Source organism: Protomyctophum parallelum (assembly GCF_964188405.1).
Source record: "Protomyctophum parallelum genome assembly, chromosome: 4".
NCBI classification, from domain to species: domain Eukaryota; kingdom Metazoa; phylum Chordata; class Actinopteri; order Myctophiformes; family Myctophidae; genus Protomyctophum; species Protomyctophum parallelum.
The window spans coordinates 31,782,865-31,801,531 of record NC_139700.1 but is presented as its reverse complement, the minus strand read 5'-3'; the positions used below and the strand labels follow the sequence as shown (position 1 = coordinate 31,801,531).

The window sequence follows — 18,667 nt, the reverse complement described above, 5'->3', positions numbered from 1 at the left end:
CGGCACGCCAAGAGTGACACGAAAGAGAAAAAAAAAAGAGGAGAAAAAAGTTTGTGTGAAAAAATCACTTAATTGACAACTTTAATGCTACCACTCGTTTTGGCTGATGATGACGTGCGTCGCGGCGGCATGGCCGAACCCAAAGAACAAGAATTGAACCCCAACCATCATCGTTTCGGTGCGTTTTCCCCATCACGTGCGCCACCCCCCCCCCCCCACCCACTCCCACATCACAACGCCAGTTTCTCATGTTTCCTTGTCGGCAATTGAGCATTAACCTCTAGCTCAACTCTCTCCACCCGCCCCCGCTCTCCGGCCTCCCCTTATAGCCTCTGGGCGACACGCCGCTAATTTATTGTCCGCTCACTTTTATCAGCGTGTAACGGAGAACGAACGCAGCACCAATATGAAGACACCCACCACCCCCCCTCCCCTCCTCCTCCTCCTCCTCCCGAACCCTCGCATCCCCATCGCTGTCACACGCTGGCATCTGTCAGAAGCAGCCCCTACGCTCTCTAAAAGTGCTGAATATGAACGGTGCTCCTGTACGGGGGGTGATATTCTATTATGTTTTGCGAGCAGGGTGTCTGTTCTTTATTTATTCTATCGGTTTGTTTTTAATGAGTGAGAGGTGCGCTCACGCGTCCGCTCTCCGAAAACCTGCCGCATCAGCAGCCATAGGAGACTGTTTTTTTTTTTGTCTGTGATCTCATCTTCACATCTCTCAGTCATTCAAGCCCCCTCTTCTCTCTCTCTCTCTCTCTCTCTCTCTCCACCTCTCGAGCTATCCGTCTCTGTCACACACAGACACACTCGTACTCTCGTCCTGATAGGTGGTGTTTGTTGAAAAGGACAGCTTGGTGGAGGGGACTGCCATACTGCCCCCCCCCCCCCCCAACACACCACAGTGTGTGTGTGTGTGTGTGTGTGTGTGTGTGTGTGTGTGTGTGTGTGTGTGTGTGTGTGTGTGTGTGTGTGTGTGTGTGTGTGTGTGTGTGTGTGTGTGTGTGTGTGTGTGCGCGCGCGTGTGCGTGTGTTGAAGGGGGGGGGGGGGGGGTTGATGATGGGATTACCTCGTCAGCACTTTAAGCTGCGTGCAACACAAACACATGCACAGATTGCACACGCACACAGACACACACGCACTCATGTGCACACACGTATACACACGCATGCGCGCCTCTCAAGTGTACAAATCTGTGTGTGTCCAGGCGCACACCTGCCATTTTTCAATTATCTTTCGTTTTCCTCTTGCTGAGAGCTGCTGTTCATGTCCGGACTTGTCCTGGTGGGGGTGGAGGGTGAGGGTGATGATTCTGTAGCTGTCAGCTAGAAGTGTGCACACACACACACACACTCGCACAAACATTGTGCACTGCTCCGCTTTTCAGGCCCGTACTTGTAGCTTACACAAAGAAATGTTCCTCTTTATTTCCAGGTACACAGATAAAGCTGTGCATTCAAAATAACAACATGGGAATGGGAACCCGACGTACGGTTTACCTTTAAGAGAGGAATTATCTTAAATATTTCCGCCTGAGGTAAGCTCAACATCTTTATCGTGGAAAGTCCATTTTAATTTAACAACGGTGTGTTTCTCAGGGAGCGTGGTGGGTGTTTTCCAGATGTGTACTTTACCCTAGTGCTTGCCGTGTTTCATTATTCTACGTATATCTGGGGCCTCTTTGGAGGCTTCATTAGCTGCAAGCTGACATCGTGGCAGCACACAGCTTCAATTTAGCGACTTCTTATTTATTAGAATTGGCCACATGTCGTCTACAGTGCTTCCCTATTGTGGCGTTCCCCCACACAGTAGCCTAGTGTGTGGAGGCGGGTTGAGAAAATACTCTTCTTTAGTGATAGTGTAGAAATGGTGAAAGTGAAAAGTACAAAAGTATTGACATAAAAATGTACTTATGAAGTAAATGTAGGCCTACTCATTACCAGTAAGACGCCTGAGGGCGAGGAGCGACCTCGTCCTAAAGGGCAGAGGATGCACACATCCGCCTGGGTGACGGCAGACTGCTGGGCGAGCACTGGCGCTTTGGCATGGGGGGTCAGATCAACATATGAAATGAATTATGTACTGGCCATATAAGGAGCATGTCTTGAGTGTACAGGGTTTGATGAGGTCAGATCAACCTATGGAATAGGTAGAATATTGTTGACATCATGGATCTCCAATCTATGGGCTTAACTGCGACAGCAGGTCGCATTTACTATATATGACATCGGGTCTCCACATCTCCATCCCTGATGATGTCACATGATGTCATGAGACCTGGGCACCATATATGGTGCCCGACCAACACACTGATGGTGCCCGACACACTGACGGGAAATTCCATAGTTCCACGATTCCATAGTTAACCTTCGGTCACAGTTATGCCGAATGTCACATATTACAAGTTTTCAATATTAATAATACAATAGTTTGAAAATAGCAGATCTACAACCTCACAACAACACGCGTGTATGCACGAGTGCGGGACTTGGCACTTTAGTAGTTAAAAAAGTCCACAGTAAACCACTGCACGTACAGTACTTGGCTAATTTCCACCACGTACAGCAGCGTGTGGAGGCGTGTGGAGAGAGGAGCCGTGGTGAAGAGGGCCAGTCTGTCTAGCAAGAGAGATGGACGTCCCAGGGTTCCACCTGTCTGTCCGCGTTGCCGTCAACCAGATGCCTGCCTCTTTTCACATCTCTTTGAAGCTCCTGAGCAGACATGGAACAAGTTCCCTTTGAAACACGTCAGGATTTGATTGTGGTGTGTGTCTGTGTGTGTGTGTGGGCATTGTATGTGTATTGGTGTAGCACTTGCACGAATAGCTGAGGGCTTTTCTTTTAAGTCAAAGCGGACTGTGGGAGCTGGGTTTTCTTTTTGTAACTCAAATTAACACCCCAGAAGACTGTGGTATATGGTACACTTGCTTTGTGCTTGTCACATGGAAAAGAGTTGCTTTGTCACGTTTGTATTTGGTGGAGAGAGTCCATGGAACCGAAACAGCTAATTTCAGATGTCACAGAAAGACATTTAGTCCCAACATAACCCACCTTTTGTGGATGTGAACGGTTCAGTGGCACTGCCTGTGCTGCAAGCAAAAGTGACATGGATGTGCATATAACCCCCCCCCCCCACGAGAAAATATACACGTCATTAGAAGCACTCAGAGGAACGATCGGCTTATTATACTGTTAGAGTCTGTCTGCACAGGGCAATTACACCCAGTCAAAACCCTCAGTTGCCCACATTGAACCTTAGCCTTGAATTGATCAAGTCTGTCTGATGGTTTCATAAGTAGCCTATTCAACCAAATGAGTATGAAGTATGAACAAGGTGTGACTAAATAATGCACTGGATCCATTGGAACACAATTTCCCCTTTTCTATTTCCTGAAAAGTAACGATTTTACGAGATTTTCCACTTCACCGAGAGCCGCGTGTTGCTTATTCGTGTCCATTTTGCGGGAACATCACACAATGCAGTTATCCACCTAATTATTCTTATCCGTGTTCCAGAGCCCATCAACTGCCATTATCATTTAGCGGCTCATTGGCTTTTGTGAGCAGCCCTGAGTCATGCCGACGGAACCATCGCCAGCACACAAGCTCGTTCAGTTTTTATGTTTGTGTGTGAGGGATTCGCCGCTTGGAAGCAGGCACGCACGGACACACGGACACACGCACACACGCACACGCACGCACACAAACACTAGCACAAAACTTTTTTCCATAAGCCCTAAACACAGAAAATATCCAATCTATAAGCACATTTTGAGCTTGTAGATCGGCTATTTTTCAGTGCACGACACCGACACAACCCCTTAACCTCAACTCAACTAAATTATATAGCACATTCAACGTGACCACTGAACAGGTCAACCAAAGTGCTGTACAGATTAAAAAGGAAACAAAGAGCAAACAGTCCAAATATAAACACACATTAGCAGACAATATAATAAGCACAAACAAACAAACATTAGCCCAGTGAGGGAAAATAAGGCTACCTCAGCTACCTCACTTCAACCTAACCTCCAAATGTCTAATCCTAACCTGAATCCTTTCCCAATTGTAAGCCTACAAAATATTGTTTTAACCATAAAACCACCATGTTTCTTGTGAGGACCACCTCACAATGTCTAAATTCTACTATACTTTTGGGGACATTTGGTCCTTGCAAGTATAGCCACGCGTGCGCATACACACACACACACCACACACACCACACACACACACACACACACGCACACACACGCGTGCGCGCAACACACACACACACACCCACACACACACACACACACACGCGCGCGTGCGCGCAACACACACACACACACACACACACACACACCCTCACACACACACAGGCACACGGAAACTCACCACAGCAAAAAAACGAATGCACAGCGTCGGTCATTTAGAGGTCAACTATCAGTCAAACCTCAATAGTAGCTGCCTCTTAGTTGCTTCTTAATTTAAACGGTAATAACCAACCACACACACACACACACACACACACTCTCTCTCGCCACCTCGAATAACAGAGGGAAATTGATTGCAATTATTTAAGGGCATAAATTAAAAAAAGGGACAGATACATCACATCATCATACAAAAGTGTCACAGCAAAATGTTTGAAAATAGCCAATCTACAAGTGTGAGCTTGTAGATCTGCTATTTTCCACTGTTTTTGTAATATTTTAAAAAGATCATTAATAAAAAGAAGGAACGGTTTTGGACATACAGGGTTTCCACCCGACAGCGACAAAATGGGAGTTTCTGGGAGAAATGAAGTGAGCCCTGCGGGGTGAAAGTCTAATCAGTGGTCCTTCCCACTTAGTGTGGCGAGTAGAGGGGGAAGGCAGCTTTAACATCATAAAACTCACATCAGGGGTTTTTCAATTTGACAAGTATGGGCTGCCTGTGGGCGTGACTGGGCTTAGGTGCAAGCGAGGATATCTCGCCTACCATCGCAGCGTGTGTGAGCCGCTGCATACCTGCCGAAGGAGTGTGTGACACGCCAGCATACACACACAACACGTGGCCAAACACGCCTGAAGGCCACCCGCCGCGGTTCCACATATAAACCACAGGCTGAGCAATCCGAGGTGAGGGAGAGACCACCCGCCGTTAGCCATCAACATAGGGCCTCCACCTGTTGCTCAGAGGGGGGCGACGCAACGCTGTGTGATGACTACCCCCTCCCTAAACAAAGTCAACAAATATCCTTAACCAAGTGCACTGTGCTCTTGCAGAGAGGGAGATTGTGAGAAACAAAGAGAGAAAGATTAACGGAGTGTATTGTGCTCGTTCAGAGAGTGCGAGAGAGAGGGGGAGGGGGGAGAGAGACAGAGCGAGCTGCAGCTACATCAAGCTCTTAAGCTGGATGTCATGTTTTGATAAATTATTTGAGAGACATTTTTGGGCATAATTATCTGCCCCCACTTTAGCCCTCCGCCCATGGAGGCTTGTCTCTTCTCTCTCTTCCCACGACCACTGTTTCTGATATCAAGTCAATTAAAGTTCAAATAACACAGGCCGTGTTACATTTTGGAGCAGGCAGAGAAATCATTTGATAACAGTTGCGGTGGTGATTTGTGCACTGTAGGGAATCTTTCATTAGTTTTATCCCAGTAGTCTGGGGCCTCCGAATCTTGATGCCCTTCACATGCAGTGCTCTCTCTCGGCCCTGTGATTTCCCCATTAGTGCTTGACTGATGGCTGACCTACAGATGACCATCATCGTGTGTGTGTGTGTGTGTGTGTGTGTGTGTGCGTTGCTATACTTGCAAGGACCAAATGTCCCCACAAGTATAGTAGAATTTCAGAAATAGACATTGTGAGGAGGACCCAGTGGTCCTCACAAAAATCTATATCTTTTTTTCCCGTTGGGCTTAGAATTAGGAAAAGATTCAGGTTAGGATTAGACATTTGGATGTTAGGTTTCTAAAGAGATCATTTATTTATAGATCATTGTCACTTTAGAATAACGTGCCTCGAAACCTTTTACATTAAACGTTTAAAAAGCATCCCATTTTATACCGTGAAGTGTTGTGTGTTGTTGTTTTTCTTTTCTTTTTTCCGCTCTCACTTGTAATTTTAGCTATTTCTATTTGCTTTTTTCCGAACTAATGTGTGTTGAATACTGACTTATTTTAAAATAGAAAGGAGAGGTCCCGATGCCAATTTTTTTTTATTTACCAACGTTTCGACAAACAAGTTGCCTTCTTCATGTTATACTGACTTCTTAACAATTGTGTACTTGTATTTGTATGTGTACTGGAATGTTTATTATGTGGACCCCAGGAAGACTAGCTGGTTGCTATGGCACCAGCTAATGGGGATCCTTAATAAAAATCTAAATCAAATCAAAGTGGAGTGACAGCTGAGGTAGCCTTATTTTCCCTCACTGGGCTAATGTTTGTTTGTTTGTGCTTATTATATTGTCTGCTAATATTTGGACTGTTTGCTCTTTGTTTCCTTTTTAATCTGTACAGCACTTTGGTTGTCCTGGTCAGTGGTCACGTTAAATGTGCTATATAATTTAGTTGAGTTGAGGTTAAGGGGTTGTGTCGGTGTCGTGCACTGAAGTGAAAAATAGCCGATCTACAAGCTCAAAATGTGTCACAACATGACACGTTGTGTGCTTGTAGATTGGATATAAAAAGATGTTCTCACAGGTATAGTAATATATATATGTGTGTGTGTGTGTGTGTGTGTGGTGGGGGGGGGATCCCCTGATAGCACAGGAGGCTGTGTAAATGAATGAATTTCATTTACACAGCCCTACGGGCGAATATTTGCTGAAAATACCCAGTGTACAGTTGAAAGGACTTGTGAAATAGGATGGCAAGGCAGGACTTAGGTGCAAACCGCACAGTATCTGAAGGGTTAAAAAAAGTAATATTTCATTTAATCTTGACTTTATAATACAAGCCCTCTCTCCCTTCCTTCTCTCTCCTCCCTAGAGATGGCCAGCTGGGTCTCCCTGCACCTCCTCCTCCTCCTCCTCGTCTGTGTGTCGGCCTCAGGAGGCCAGGAGGAGAGCGCCCGCGTCGCCGAGTTCACCTCCGACACGCCCATCAACAACGTGGTCCAGGACCCGGAGACCGGTCGGATCTACCTGGGGGCGGTCAACGCTGTCTACCAGCTGGGGCCGTCGCTTCGCCGGGAGGCGCGCGCCGAGACGGGGCCCAGGATGGACTCCCGGTCGTGCACACCGCCCGCCTCGGCCTGCTTCGACACACGGCTCATGGACAACCACAACAAGCTGCTGCTGGTGCACCCCGCCAACGGCTCGCTCGTCGTCTGCGGGAGCCGATACCGCGGCATCTGCTCCCTGCTCAACCTGACGGACGTGGAGCAGCAGCTGTACTACATGGACAGCAAGGGCGAGCGCACGTACGTGGCCAGCATCGAGGACAGCGTGAACGTCGTGGGAGTCATGTCCACGTTCAAGGACAAGGACAGATACGGCCTCAACGTGTTCATGGTGGGGAAGGGCTACGGGAGCCAGGACAGCACCAAGCTCATCAGCACGCGTATCCTCCAGGACTACCGCGACTGGGTGGTGTTTGAGAGCGTGGTGGAGGCGTCCACGGTGCAGACGGCGCCGTTCGTGCCAAAATATCTGCACGACTTCCGCTACGCCTTCAAGGAGGACGGCTTTGTGTACTTCCTGTTTTCGCGGACGCTCGACGGGTCGGACAACAAGAACCTCACCTTTGTGTCCCGGCTCTGTGAGGGCGACCGCGACCCTCACTACTACTCCCACACGGAGCTGCAGCTGAAGTGCGGCGGGAATAACCGCTACAACAAGGTGCAGGCGGCGTTCGTGGGCTCGCCGGGCAAGGAACTAGCGCGGACCATGACCGAGTCGACCACGCACGGCACCGTCATGCACTTTCACAAGGTGCTGTTCGTGGTGGCGAGCTCGGACGAGCACAGTGCCGACTCTGCCCTGTGCATGTACCCACTCAACACCATCAACGAGCGCCTGGGGGACATCATCAGAGCCTGTTACAGTGACTCGGGACAAATCTCTGGTAAAACCGCCGTGGACAATCCCTACTCCTCCAAGACGGACGAGTTCTGCAAGTCCAAAATTGATGTACGGTTCCCTCCATTATCACTTCAAATAATAACTGACATAAAAGAGAGTGTGGATTTTTAGTTACCGTAATTTCAGTTTCTCTGTTCGATCAATAATGTAAAAACACATCACTATACATAGCTTAGCTTTGCTCTGTTTGATGACTGCAGATCTTGTTATTGCTTACTCCCCCCCCTCTCTTTCTCTCTCTCTCTCACACACACACACACACACACACACACACACACACACACACACACACACACACACACACACACACACACACACACACACACACACACACACACACACACACACACACACACACACACACCTTCCATGTTTCCTTCCTGTTGCTCTTCATAGAAGGACATGGTGAACACCTATAAGTGTGGTGCAGACTTCTTGTCCTCCCCACTGGCCAGCAAGCCAGACTTTGCCCTGCAAGCAGAGGCAGTGGTGACCATTAAGGGCCTGCTGACAGCTGTAGCCGTGGCCGTGGAGAATGATCACACCATCGCATTCCTGGGAAACAGCCAGGGAAATGTCTCCAAGGTTCTCTCCTCTCCTCTCCTCTCCTCTCCTCTCCTCTCCTCTCCTCTCCTCTCCTCTCCTCTCCTCTCCTCTCCTCTCGCATTCACCAAATACTGAATCCCTGCTACAAAGCCCAACTTCAGAGTGTGTACAGCCTTGACTTGATTATTGTGCATACAGACACTCATTCTTATATTGGAGGTGTGTGCTGGTGTGAATCACTTGTATAAAGATCAACACTTTAGCAACACAACATTTGTGGTGAGATATATATATATCATCAGCATGATACGATGACAGTGGAATTTCATTACATATCTCTGCTGTCGGGAGGAAACTCCAAAATATACATTTTTCTCCTCAAAAATGGAGTTATGAGGTTTCCTCCTGACAGCAACGAACACTATGGCCCTCATTTATCAATCGAGTGTAAAATCTGCCACAGATTCGAGTGCAGGTTTCGTAGTACACCCACGTGGCCACGGCATTTATAAAGTGATCGCAAACAGACGTTCCGACGTTAATAAATGTGACGGCTGAAATCTATCTGGCACGCCCTATGAAATCGAGCCTCGCCCTCGTTTTTGCGACATGCAATACTGTAATACGACCAAACAACGCATGGTAACCTATAGTTACACAATGGAAAAAGCAAATAAAAAAGTTTCCCCGCTGCCCGCCTCATCCCCCCCCCCCCCCCCCCTCTCATATACACACACACAGGCGCACACACGCACACGCAACTTGCAAGCCCATCTGGTGTGTTATTGTATCTTAAATATATAAAGAACGAACACCTGCATGAATAATAAAGGCCTACCCTGTCTGTTTCTCCTCTCACCTCGCTTGCCTTTCTGGTTAGTAAACCACAGCATGCCTTTGTTTTAAATGGTCCCCCAAACTGTCCACACTTCACACCTAACGGCCGGGGATGCCCCCCCCCCCATGCTAATTTGCCCAGTCAATCATTTGATCCATGCATGCACGCTACGCGCCTGCTGTGTGCTGTTAGTTGTAGGCTAAATTATTAAAGTCTTCATTCATTTAATATACAGCAAAATATATTAGTGAACGAAAACCTGAACCCATGTGAACCATATGAATTAAATAACAATTAAATAGGCGCGCACACATGCTGCTGTTTTAGGTGCATCTCCTCCCTCCTGTCCTGTCTGTCTCTACACCGTGACAATGCACGTTTATGATTGCCTCGCGAGTCGCTGCAGTGGCTGTCAACTGTCAATTATATGAATGTGCTGGCTAAACCAGCTTCATGTACATGGCACTGGTGGGCTGGCTGGGTTAGCCTATACCGACGCGGTCCCCTCGACTCCCCTGCACTTGCGCTGGCTGGCACGCCGGCACGGCACATTTGGCATTCGAGCGACGTAAGCGTCGGGTTTATCCTTAATTAAAATGACGAGACGTAACGCGAGAAAGACATGGCTGTAGATTGCAGTAGCCATACCCGTTGGTTGGTAGACTTGACTATAGCTGTAGCCCTGAAACATGACTGCCATGATGATTATCATGGCAATACGAGAGTCATGAACCATGGCTGCTGCATAGCCTCGGTCCCAGGCTTACTTATCATCGAAAATAAGAGCTACTGTATAGGCAGTTGCAGCTATGCAAATGCCTCTCGATCCATGTCATGAAAGTTAACTATTGTAGGAGGGGAGGGGAGGGGGGGGGGGGGGGGGGTACCGGTATGCAAAACACTGTTTAAATGGCTTACAGTATATGACTTGCAACATTGTTTTTAATTGCGCGATTTTAATTGCTTGCCCACTTGGAAATATCCTACCAATTTCATATGACATGCCTTTACAAAATATATTTTTTTCACATGTATTATTAGTTTTATACATTTTAGGAGTGATGTTTAGATGCCTGTGACAGCCTCTCAGCTGGTCAAACAATGCTGCTCCGCTGTTCTACGACAGAAAAACAGGACAAAGCGTACGCCAGCTGCCGACCAGACGTGACTTTTTGTCCTACTCAAGTTCAATTTCAAGCTTTGCCGGAAATGGTAAATGTCGAAAATGTCTGTAATTTCGGCGTGCACCCATATTTTGGCGTACGCACGGTTGATAAATGAGGGCCTATCATTATCAGTGGCAATTTGAGGAGGCTTGTGTGTTTCCATTCCAATAGTAGGGGAGAGCCGCCAAGGATGTAACATTTTGCACGTTTAATTTTTTTACTCAGAGATCCGTTTATCTACACATGTAATATTTTCAGGCAACGGACCTACACATGTCTGCTACCATAAACCACTTCAAGTTATTTTTTTCATAAAACAGGTCGGGAGTTATTAAACCGAACGTGGACGCTGTTTCAGTGTTACATTTGCTGCGCATATCGGATTAATTGTAACGGCATGCATGATAAACGCTAAAAAACACCATTAAACATATCGTTTTCAACTTAAAGCAATTATATTTCATTGAAGCAACTCCTTAGCATTGTTTTCATACCATGGATGTGATAAGAAAATGTATCAAAAATAAGGGAAATATTTAATAGTATCGGGTGTACCAGTTTGCGCTTTTTTTTTTTTTTTTTGTCAGTTCAATGGGGAAATACATTGATTAAACAAACGTTTGATTGATTGAGTTGTACAATGTTATACAACCCTAAACTAATTTTAGAATACACTACACAATACAATACAATTTTAGAACATATAATATTGGCCAATATGTCAAATATGTAAATATTACATATAATGGTATTGAATGGAAAGCGGACCATTTGTAACATGTTACAAATGACCCACTTTTGCAAGTTGTTCTTTGCCGTTGCTTACAGACCAGAATGAACGTGAATTCCGTCTAAACACGATGCAAACGAATGAAGAACATAAGCATGAAGACATCCATGTGGACTTTTATTCACCAACACCAAATAAAAAAATTGTAGCACACATATACTCCAGTTGTAAAATTATACGCCTTTTGAAAAAAGTCAGTTTTTCGCCAATAACTCCCCGTAGGATAAAGGTAAACACTTCAAACTTCCTGGGCACGTAGAGTACGTTGCTGTACACATACTGACGCGATGGCGTCATGGTGGCGTTGACCAATCAAGAGATAACGTCCATGTTACAACCGTGAAGCGTTACAACCGTGGCGGCTCTCCCCTACTTATTCAAGCTTACCCACTAGTACAGAAGATCACCTCATTAAAATAGAGGTACATGTATGAAACACATCCCCTTGTGAGGTTCTGGATGAGTGTTCTGGCAGAATTCCCAGAGTGTACAGCAAAAGTGTTTTTCTTTAAAAAAAAATGCTATTTCTTTCTTTCTTTTTATAACCTTTTGCAACTGCATTTCTCTCCCTGTCTACCAGTATGCCAGAAACACAACCAGAGAGAGTATGAAAAACTCAACAGTGGTCCCCTCCCAGGTTGATTCTTATTCAGGGTGACATGGTCAGTTGAAAAGCCCTGCTCTAGACCACACACCTGATCGATTGATTTCTCTCCACTAGGTCCACCTGACCATGGGCAACCCAGACGTGTACGGCAGCACTTCCAGAGACCTCATGGGAGAGAAGGTCAACAGGAACCTGTTCTTTGACCTCAGCCACAGCCACATCTACATCACCACAGAGAAGAAGGTATATACGTATACGTCTGCCCGCCCGTGGTCGGTGCCCTCTGAAACATCTCACACTGACTTGTGGCTTTCATTAAAACGAAATTCACAGTGTGAGATTTATGTTGCCTGTCCATTAGCACCAACACACATTGCGCTAGCTGCTTGTGAAGCATCACCCACTATCTGTAGGAGAGAAGAAAAATAAAGAAAACCTTATATTTTTAAAACAAAGCAATACAGCCTCATCAAAGTTGGTGTTGTAACTTAGTGTCAATTATTTCCATGAGAGGGGGAGAGGTGGTGGAGTTTGTTGCTGTAGCAGACATTTTGAGGGTCGAAATTCACAGTGTGAGATTTATGTTGCCTGTCCATTAGCACCAACACACATTGCGCTAGCTGCTTGTGAAGCATCGCCCACTATCTAGAAGAAAAATAAAGAAAACCTTATATTTTTAAAACAAAGCAATACAGCCTCATCAAAGTTGGTGTTGTAACTTTATATAGTGTCAATTACTTCCATGAGAGGGAAGATTTATGTTGCCTGTCCATTAGCACCAACACACATTGCGCTAGCTGCTTGTGAAGCAAAAATAATAATTGGTATTCAATTGAATGCAGATTCACTGTAAATATTGGTTGGCAGCCAATTACTGTAAGTGGTCAGGTGGGTGGTACGCACACATTTTCTTTCAGAGAGTGTTTATTTAAACGTTCAAGCAATTGATTGTGTTCTGACTGTGTTCAGTGGAACTAACGTAGTATACGTTAAGTTCCTATTTAGCGGTATCACAATGAAAACTACTTTCTTCAAGGATTTAAAGACCATGTTTGCCAATTATTTGGGGGCCCACTTGCAATACCCTCACGGCCCACAAGTGGGTCCCGTCCCACTGCAGGCTGGGAATTGGACAAGTCCCCAGGACCTTTTTGTGTTCTCCTTTTAGCCTTAATGTCTGACTGTACCATGTGCTGTTTACATTTCTGACTAATAAATCAATCTTTACAAAACATATTCTAAACTGTTTAAGTATAATTAATTGGCAGATATGAACATGTTTATCACAAGAAGCCATATAAGCTATTAAAGCTATTGTGCATTCAGACCTTAATGATTCCATTCCGTGTCATGCTTTAATTGATCTGTTACCACTGGCCTAGTGAAAGGGAGTCAACAACTTTCATAAATAGCCCTTAGATTGTGTAATGCCTGATTAGTCCATACATCCAACACCATGAAAACCCCAATCCAATATTCAGGTCCCTGAATACTTCTTAATATTAAAATAAAAGATCTCTCTCACACACCAGTGTATGCCAGTGTGCCAGTGTGATGGGACTTCATTTCACAGACTAAACGTTTTTGAATACTTCTTAATATTAAAATAAAAGGTCTCTCTCACACACCAGTGTGCCAGTGACCACCTCCCCTGTGCCAATGCTGGCACCCGTGCCTGAGGTTGCCTACTCCTGATTTACATTATACTGGACTGTTAGAATGTGATTATTAGCCTACTTCCCAGGAAGAAGAAGTAAACTAAATCTAGACTTAAAATAGGACAGGAGTGCCATTATATTATTATTTACTGTTAAACAACAGCAACAGTTACATAATGGAACCATCTTTAATGGGTCTCGCTGATCACAAACAGCAATCAACTCTGCTAATTTGGTGCAGCTAGCTACCAAACAAGAAGCGTTCTTATTAGTGAAATACAGACGTGCATTATGTACTGGGGTTTATGAATCTGTGACTGCAAGTCAAATTGTATATACATTTCAGTAGACGGTTTTCTTTCTGTTGCTGTTGGTAGTTGATTGATTTAATATTTCAGTTAAAAAAAATACAGAGGTACAGTTATACAATCATACAAAAAGGATAACACAAAAAGCCCTGAGGGCTTGCATGTTTCCACTTGTGGTCCTGTGTATTCAATTCATCAATATAACAACTTACAATGCTATACCAGAAAACATCAATACTAGGAGCAGCAAAAGTGTATTTACAGGAAAACAGAGGTGGGCAATTTCTTTGGCAAGCTAGAATACTTTTTTTGTGAATTGCAGACAGGGAGTCACAATTTTTGATGACTGTTGGACACACTTTTGGTATCATAATTGTAGAATGTATTCATCTCCATGTTTGTGCTGAATCTGTGAGGGATGGGGAGCATGAGCGTGGAGTTCACTCTGGTGCTAGCTGTGCCCATGGACGTTTCTCACTCTTTTGAAGTAGTTAGACAGGTACGTGGGCTCTGGTCCCTTGAGTATCTTAATAGTGTCATTGAGGTTGTAGTGCCATTGAGGTGCTAGAGTACGATGAGGTGCATGGCTGCATGCATACTCAAAATTATATTGCGTGAGTGCTCCAGCTAATGTCCTCAGTGCATTTCCTACTGACCAATGAGGAGATAGGGCTCCAATTTTGTCGCCGCCTTTACCCGCAACGCAGCCCGCTATTCAGCCGCTGCCCGAAAAGGCAGGTGCAGCACAAGTGGGACTTCAAGGCAGCAACGGGCTTAGGCTATGAAGCAATATAGCAACAGCAACGCATAAGGGATCTCTTAAAGGCAATGGCACGTGGACTGGTGATTTGTTTAATTATTGTAACGCCCAAACCACACCTATGCATAATATAACGGGTAACGGAGGTGTTTTAGGGATTTAGACAGGTAACCAAAATACCAACTTTAGTGGGGGAACACCCCTTCCCCACTGCTAAATCCCAAAATAGTGTATTTAGAAAGATTAGACGAAATTGGAGCCCGTAGTGTCTAAAAAAAATGCATTATTTAAGCTGATGCGTTGTGATGGCAAATCAAGGAAGCCAATCATGATGGTGATTGATCACCAGTGCAATCACAGGCCAGATCAGGTTCTGCTAATCATCTGCGCTACACAGCAAAGAGAAGTGTTCAGCAGTGTTGACAATTGGCCTAATAAAAGCAAAGATATTTATTTGTTGTTAAAAGTTGGTAAATGACATTTTGTTTAGTTGACATTTCATTTTAAAGGACATGGTTGTGATGATGACGTTGTTGTGAGACAGCCGCATTTATAGTTGCCGTTAGGAATAGGAGCCAATACACGTTGAGTAGGGGTTGGGACAGGGGGTAAATCGGACTTGACCAAGTGATTTCTAAGACTCTGACCACGAGAGAAAACAATCAGAGGAGGTTTGGAAAAGTTGTTATTAAATAATGAATCAGATTGTAAAATATGCCAGTGTTTTTTTATAATATGACTGAAATTTAGTCGTTGAGTAGTTGAGTAGGTAGTAGAGAAGATGGTTGACTGAGTCTTGTTTTCTGACTGTCTGTGAAATAAATCAGACCTGCGTTTTTGATTGATTTTATCCAGGGCGTTGTCAATCTGGGTATTAGAATAGCCCCGTTCTTTAAATTTAGCCTGCATATTTGTCAAATGCCGGTTCAAATCCGTAGGTTTCTTGCAAATACGTTTGACTCAGCAAAATTGGCTATACGGTAAGCTGTTTTTTAGATGTAGAGGGTGACAGCTGTCAGCTCTCAGTAGGCTGTTTCGGTCAGTTGGCTTGGTGTAGAGGTCAGTATATAAAACACCATCTTCTCCCCTGCAGATCAGTAGATCCAGAAAGTTCAAAGAATGAAAATCGAAAGACATGGTAAATTTCAGATGATCTGAACATTAGTTAACAAACAAAAATAAGTTATTAAGTTGTTCTCTTGTACCATTAAACAGAAGGAAGACATCATCTATATATCTTTTCCAAAGAGTTATATTTGTAAAAAATGGGTTTTGAGCAGGATTGAGAATTTTAGATTTCTCTAGGTACCCAACATACAGGCCTGCGTAATTAGGGGCCATAGGTGACCCCATCGCTACACCCCTCTTTTGTAGAAAATAGTCATCCTGAAACATGAAGTAATTGTGTGTAAGTACTATCTCAGCCAGAGTGACAATGCACGAGTTAGAGGGTATGGCTGAGGTAGGGCGCTCTAATAGGAAATGTTCCAGGGCCTGGATGCCGCCAATCTGGAACATGTCAACAGAACACCAGCACCCGGTTAATCGCATCGACGCCATCGTCCCTATCCCTATTTTGGGTTTGGTGTGAGCTTGTAGATCAGCTAAATCTGCACATTTCTTAACAATGTTGAATGTAAAATAAAGTGGTTAATGCATAGAGCACAGGTCACACTTCAGGTAGGAAGTAGGAACCATACTAAATATTAATTTAGTCCAGTCATTTTCAAACGGCTGGACTGTTTCATTGCGATACCGATAGGCTAAATATAGCAACTTAACCTATACTACGTTGGTTCCATCGATTCAAGCTGGAAAACAATGTATTTTGAGATTTCCAAATGGGTCTGAGATCCAGAAAAGGTTGGGAACCATTGCTCTAGTCTAGAACTACCCTTAGGCCAAACCTTCCATTTGTCCCAAGTTATATCAGAATCTACAGCGAGATCTGGTTACCTCTCCCATTGAAAAGCTGCTATTGTTTCCCTGTGACCACCAAGAACAAAGAATTACTTTCTCCTGCAGCTCAAACATGGCCCTTCGATGCTTAGGTTGCTTATATAAACATCTCTCTTTCCCTATGGCTGTAGATCATGAAGGTACTGGTGCAGAAGTGCCACCTCAAGACTGACTGCCAGTCCTGTGTGGCACTGAGGGATCCCTACTGCGGCTGGTGTGTGCTGGAGGGCAGGTCGGTAGTGTGTCACACGCACGCATGCACGCACACACGCACACAAGCACACAGTACACACACACACACACAGTCTCCTTTAACCACATTAACCCTTGCTTCCCTCTTAGCATGGCATAATAGGTGACCATTCGGTGAAAAACGGATGCTTGTAAAAACAGATTGTCTACAGATTGTCTAATGTATTATGACTTATTGACTTACTTACAATGAAGCATGTAGGGTTTAAGTTTCCTAAAGGAGTAGTTCACCCAAATTCATGGAAATGTTTTTTTGGTTGTTATCGCATTCCTAAGCCAATAATTTGATGACCTCCAGCAGTGCCGAATCAACCCCTCCAAAGGTCCTGGCACTACACCAAATCAAAAGGCCCCATGCACTTGCACAAAGTGATTCACGTGCACATAACAAAATCAAGAATGACACTTTTTGCGTTCGCACGCCCAGTGAAATGAACACACCGTGCGTTCAGCACACCGCCAGCACTATCACCACTGCCAGTTATAAGGCTGCTCCCTGACGCTGGATCTGCTATTTTTTACTCTCCTAGTCTCCTCCCACCAAGTGGAAGAAACTATGTTGGAAGACCAAAAACCCTCGCTGGGGTTCCTGTGTTACATTGAAAGCGGTGACCTATGAATTTGGTTTCATAGCTGTACCTATTTGAAATAGTCTCGCACAGCGCCCTGCAAGCTGCGCGCCCTGGCGCTTAAGCTCCAGTAAGTTCCATATCCTCCGATAGAAGACTTGCGGAGTCTCCTACCGGAAACATCAGCATCTTTCTGCCGGTCATCAAATTATTGGCTCAGGAATGCAACAAAAACTAAAAATATCCATGAATTCAAGGCTTCATGGGATCGTGTAATTGATAGAAAATAAGTAATTTTTGGGTGAACTGCTCCTTCTCCTCCTTCCATCGCTCTCATGCATAAACACCCACCCACACACTGCACACACACACTCTCACACGCACCTGTATAAAATGGCAGGGTATTTGGCTTGGTGTTTTATGGCTGACTTCCTCCGCATCCCTCAGTGTTTATGTCCCACCTCCCAGTGTGTCTCCAAAAGCCCTGAGAAATTAAAGCAGTTTGTCAGGCTCATGTGGAGACGGTGGCCGGTGCAATTTACTCTCATCAGCCCTTATTTATCAAGCCCCCAGAGGGTGGGAGCACGGGAGCCCATTACGTGTCGTGTATTTCTGACGGATGCAATCAGGAAATGGAAAAAGCCTGTCATCTGCCACCATCCAGGAGATGGGGGGGAAATTGAAATGCTTAATAAGCAGCAACCAGAGAAAAAGTATATTGCTTCACTGTTTTTAAAGAACAGGATCGCTGAAATGAGACTCGGCTCAGCCGGCTGTCGGCGATGAAGTTGTCTGGTGAATTCAATGGTGAATCTTTCAGATCAATATACGCTTATTATTTTTAATTGGAGAAACCCAGAGGAGACATATGGTCCTCCTAGCTCAAGGGCGGTATACTTTAATGTTGTTGATGGGTTCATGAGTTTGACACGCAACAACGGTACAGCCGACCATAAAAGGACCGGAATGTGGGTCCAATAAAGAGGCCCATAGCCCACCATAACAACAACAACAACACTGGCTTTTATTGGATTTTATTTTGTGACTGTCTGTCTGTACACCCAGTCTAGTATACCTGGCAGTGGTGTGAAGTAACTAATTGTATACAGTATTTCAAATGTTCAATATTTTACTTCTACTCCACTACTACATCTC

General features: G+C 44.9%; 1 protein-coding gene across 1 annotated transcript in view; it reads left to right on the top strand.

The window, feature by feature from the left end:
- plxnb2b (plexin b2b) overlaps window positions 1-18,667 on the top strand; it is a 235,545-nt gene that overhangs the window by 120,715 nt on the left and 96,163 nt on the right. Inside the window, exons 4-7 of the mRNA XM_083763407.1 lie at window positions 6,966-8,107; window positions 8,456-8,644; window positions 12,121-12,249; window positions 16,823-16,923. Coding sequence (XP_083619533.1) covers window positions 6,966-8,107; window positions 8,456-8,644; window positions 12,121-12,249; window positions 16,823-16,923 — 1,561 coding nt within the window. The remainder of the gene's footprint in view (window positions 1-6,965; window positions 8,108-8,455; window positions 8,645-12,120; window positions 12,250-16,822; window positions 16,924-18,667) is intronic.